The 987-nt window shown below is 38.7% G+C and overlaps 1 protein-coding gene across 1 annotated transcript; it reads left to right on the top strand.

The window, feature by feature from the left end:
• LOC131458687 (olfactory receptor 11A1-like) lies at window positions 1–987 on the top strand. Its single transcript, XM_058627889.1, has one exon. The coding sequence runs from the start codon at window positions 1–3 to the stop codon at window positions 985–987; it is 987 nt and encodes a 328-aa protein (XP_058483872.1).

Here is a 987-nt window from a genome sequence, read left to right as displayed (position 1 = left end):
ATGGACTTATTCAACTCCGCTCTTGGCAAAAACATCACCTTTGTGCGTCCTGCATATTTTATAATAAGTGGATTCATTGGAATGCCTAATGTCATGTATTACTATATCTTTCTCTTTTTTGTTTACATTATATCAGTGGTGGGAAACACAGTTGTGATGACTGTAATTTACTTGGATCATAATCTGTGGACTCCAAAATATATAGTAGTTTTTAACCTGGCCTTTGTAGACCTGTTTGGTACCACTGCTTTGGTGCCAAAGGTCCTTGACCTCTTCCTGTTTAACACTAACCGCATATCCTACAGTGACTGCTTGACATTCCTTTTCTTCTGCTATGTCACCCTGATAATGCAGTGTCTTAATCTGATTGCACTCTCCTATGACAGACTGATTGCTATCATATTCCCACTGCACTATCAATTGAGAGTGACTCACAGGTTCATGTTTTCTTTGATTGGTTCTTTTTGGCTCTTTGCCATAACTGTGACTCTCCTGTTAGTCGGCCTCCTCACAAGACTGTCCTTCTGTAAGTCTTCTGTGGTTGTAAACAGCTATTTCTGTGACTATGGTCAGATATTCCGACTGGCTTGCAATGACAAAACACCAACTTTAGTCTATGCTGTATTTCTAAGAGTTATTCTTCTTTGGCTTCCATTGAGTTTCATCTTGGGTACTTACGTGTGTATTGTCATTGCTTTGACTAGAGTTGCAACAGCTCAGGAAAGAGTGAAGGCCCTTAAAACCTGCACAGCTCATATTTCACTGGTGGCCATCTATTTCATTCCAATATTAATTACATTGACCTTGGGAGGAAATATTCATCCAAATTCCAGGATTATTAACCTTTCTCTGTCCTCTGTATTTCCTCCCATGTTAAACCCAATTGTTTATGTTCTGCAGACACAAGAAATAAAAACATCACTGAGAAAGCTTTTAAAGATCACAAAACAATCCAAGATTACCGTGAGGAAAGTACTGATTAGATGA

Source organism: Solea solea, chromosome 4 (assembly GCF_958295425.1).
Source record: "Solea solea chromosome 4, fSolSol10.1, whole genome shotgun sequence".
NCBI classification, from domain to species: domain Eukaryota; kingdom Metazoa; phylum Chordata; class Actinopteri; order Pleuronectiformes; family Soleidae; genus Solea; species Solea solea.
Note: the sequence above shows the minus strand (reverse complement) of the source record. Positions and strands in the feature narration are given on the sequence as shown.

What these genes read in the sequence shown, in the direction of transcription:
- LOC131458687 (XM_058627889.1), top strand. Translation starts at nt 1, where the DNA reads ATGGACTTATTCAACTCCGCTCTTGGCAAAAACATCACCTTTGTGCGT.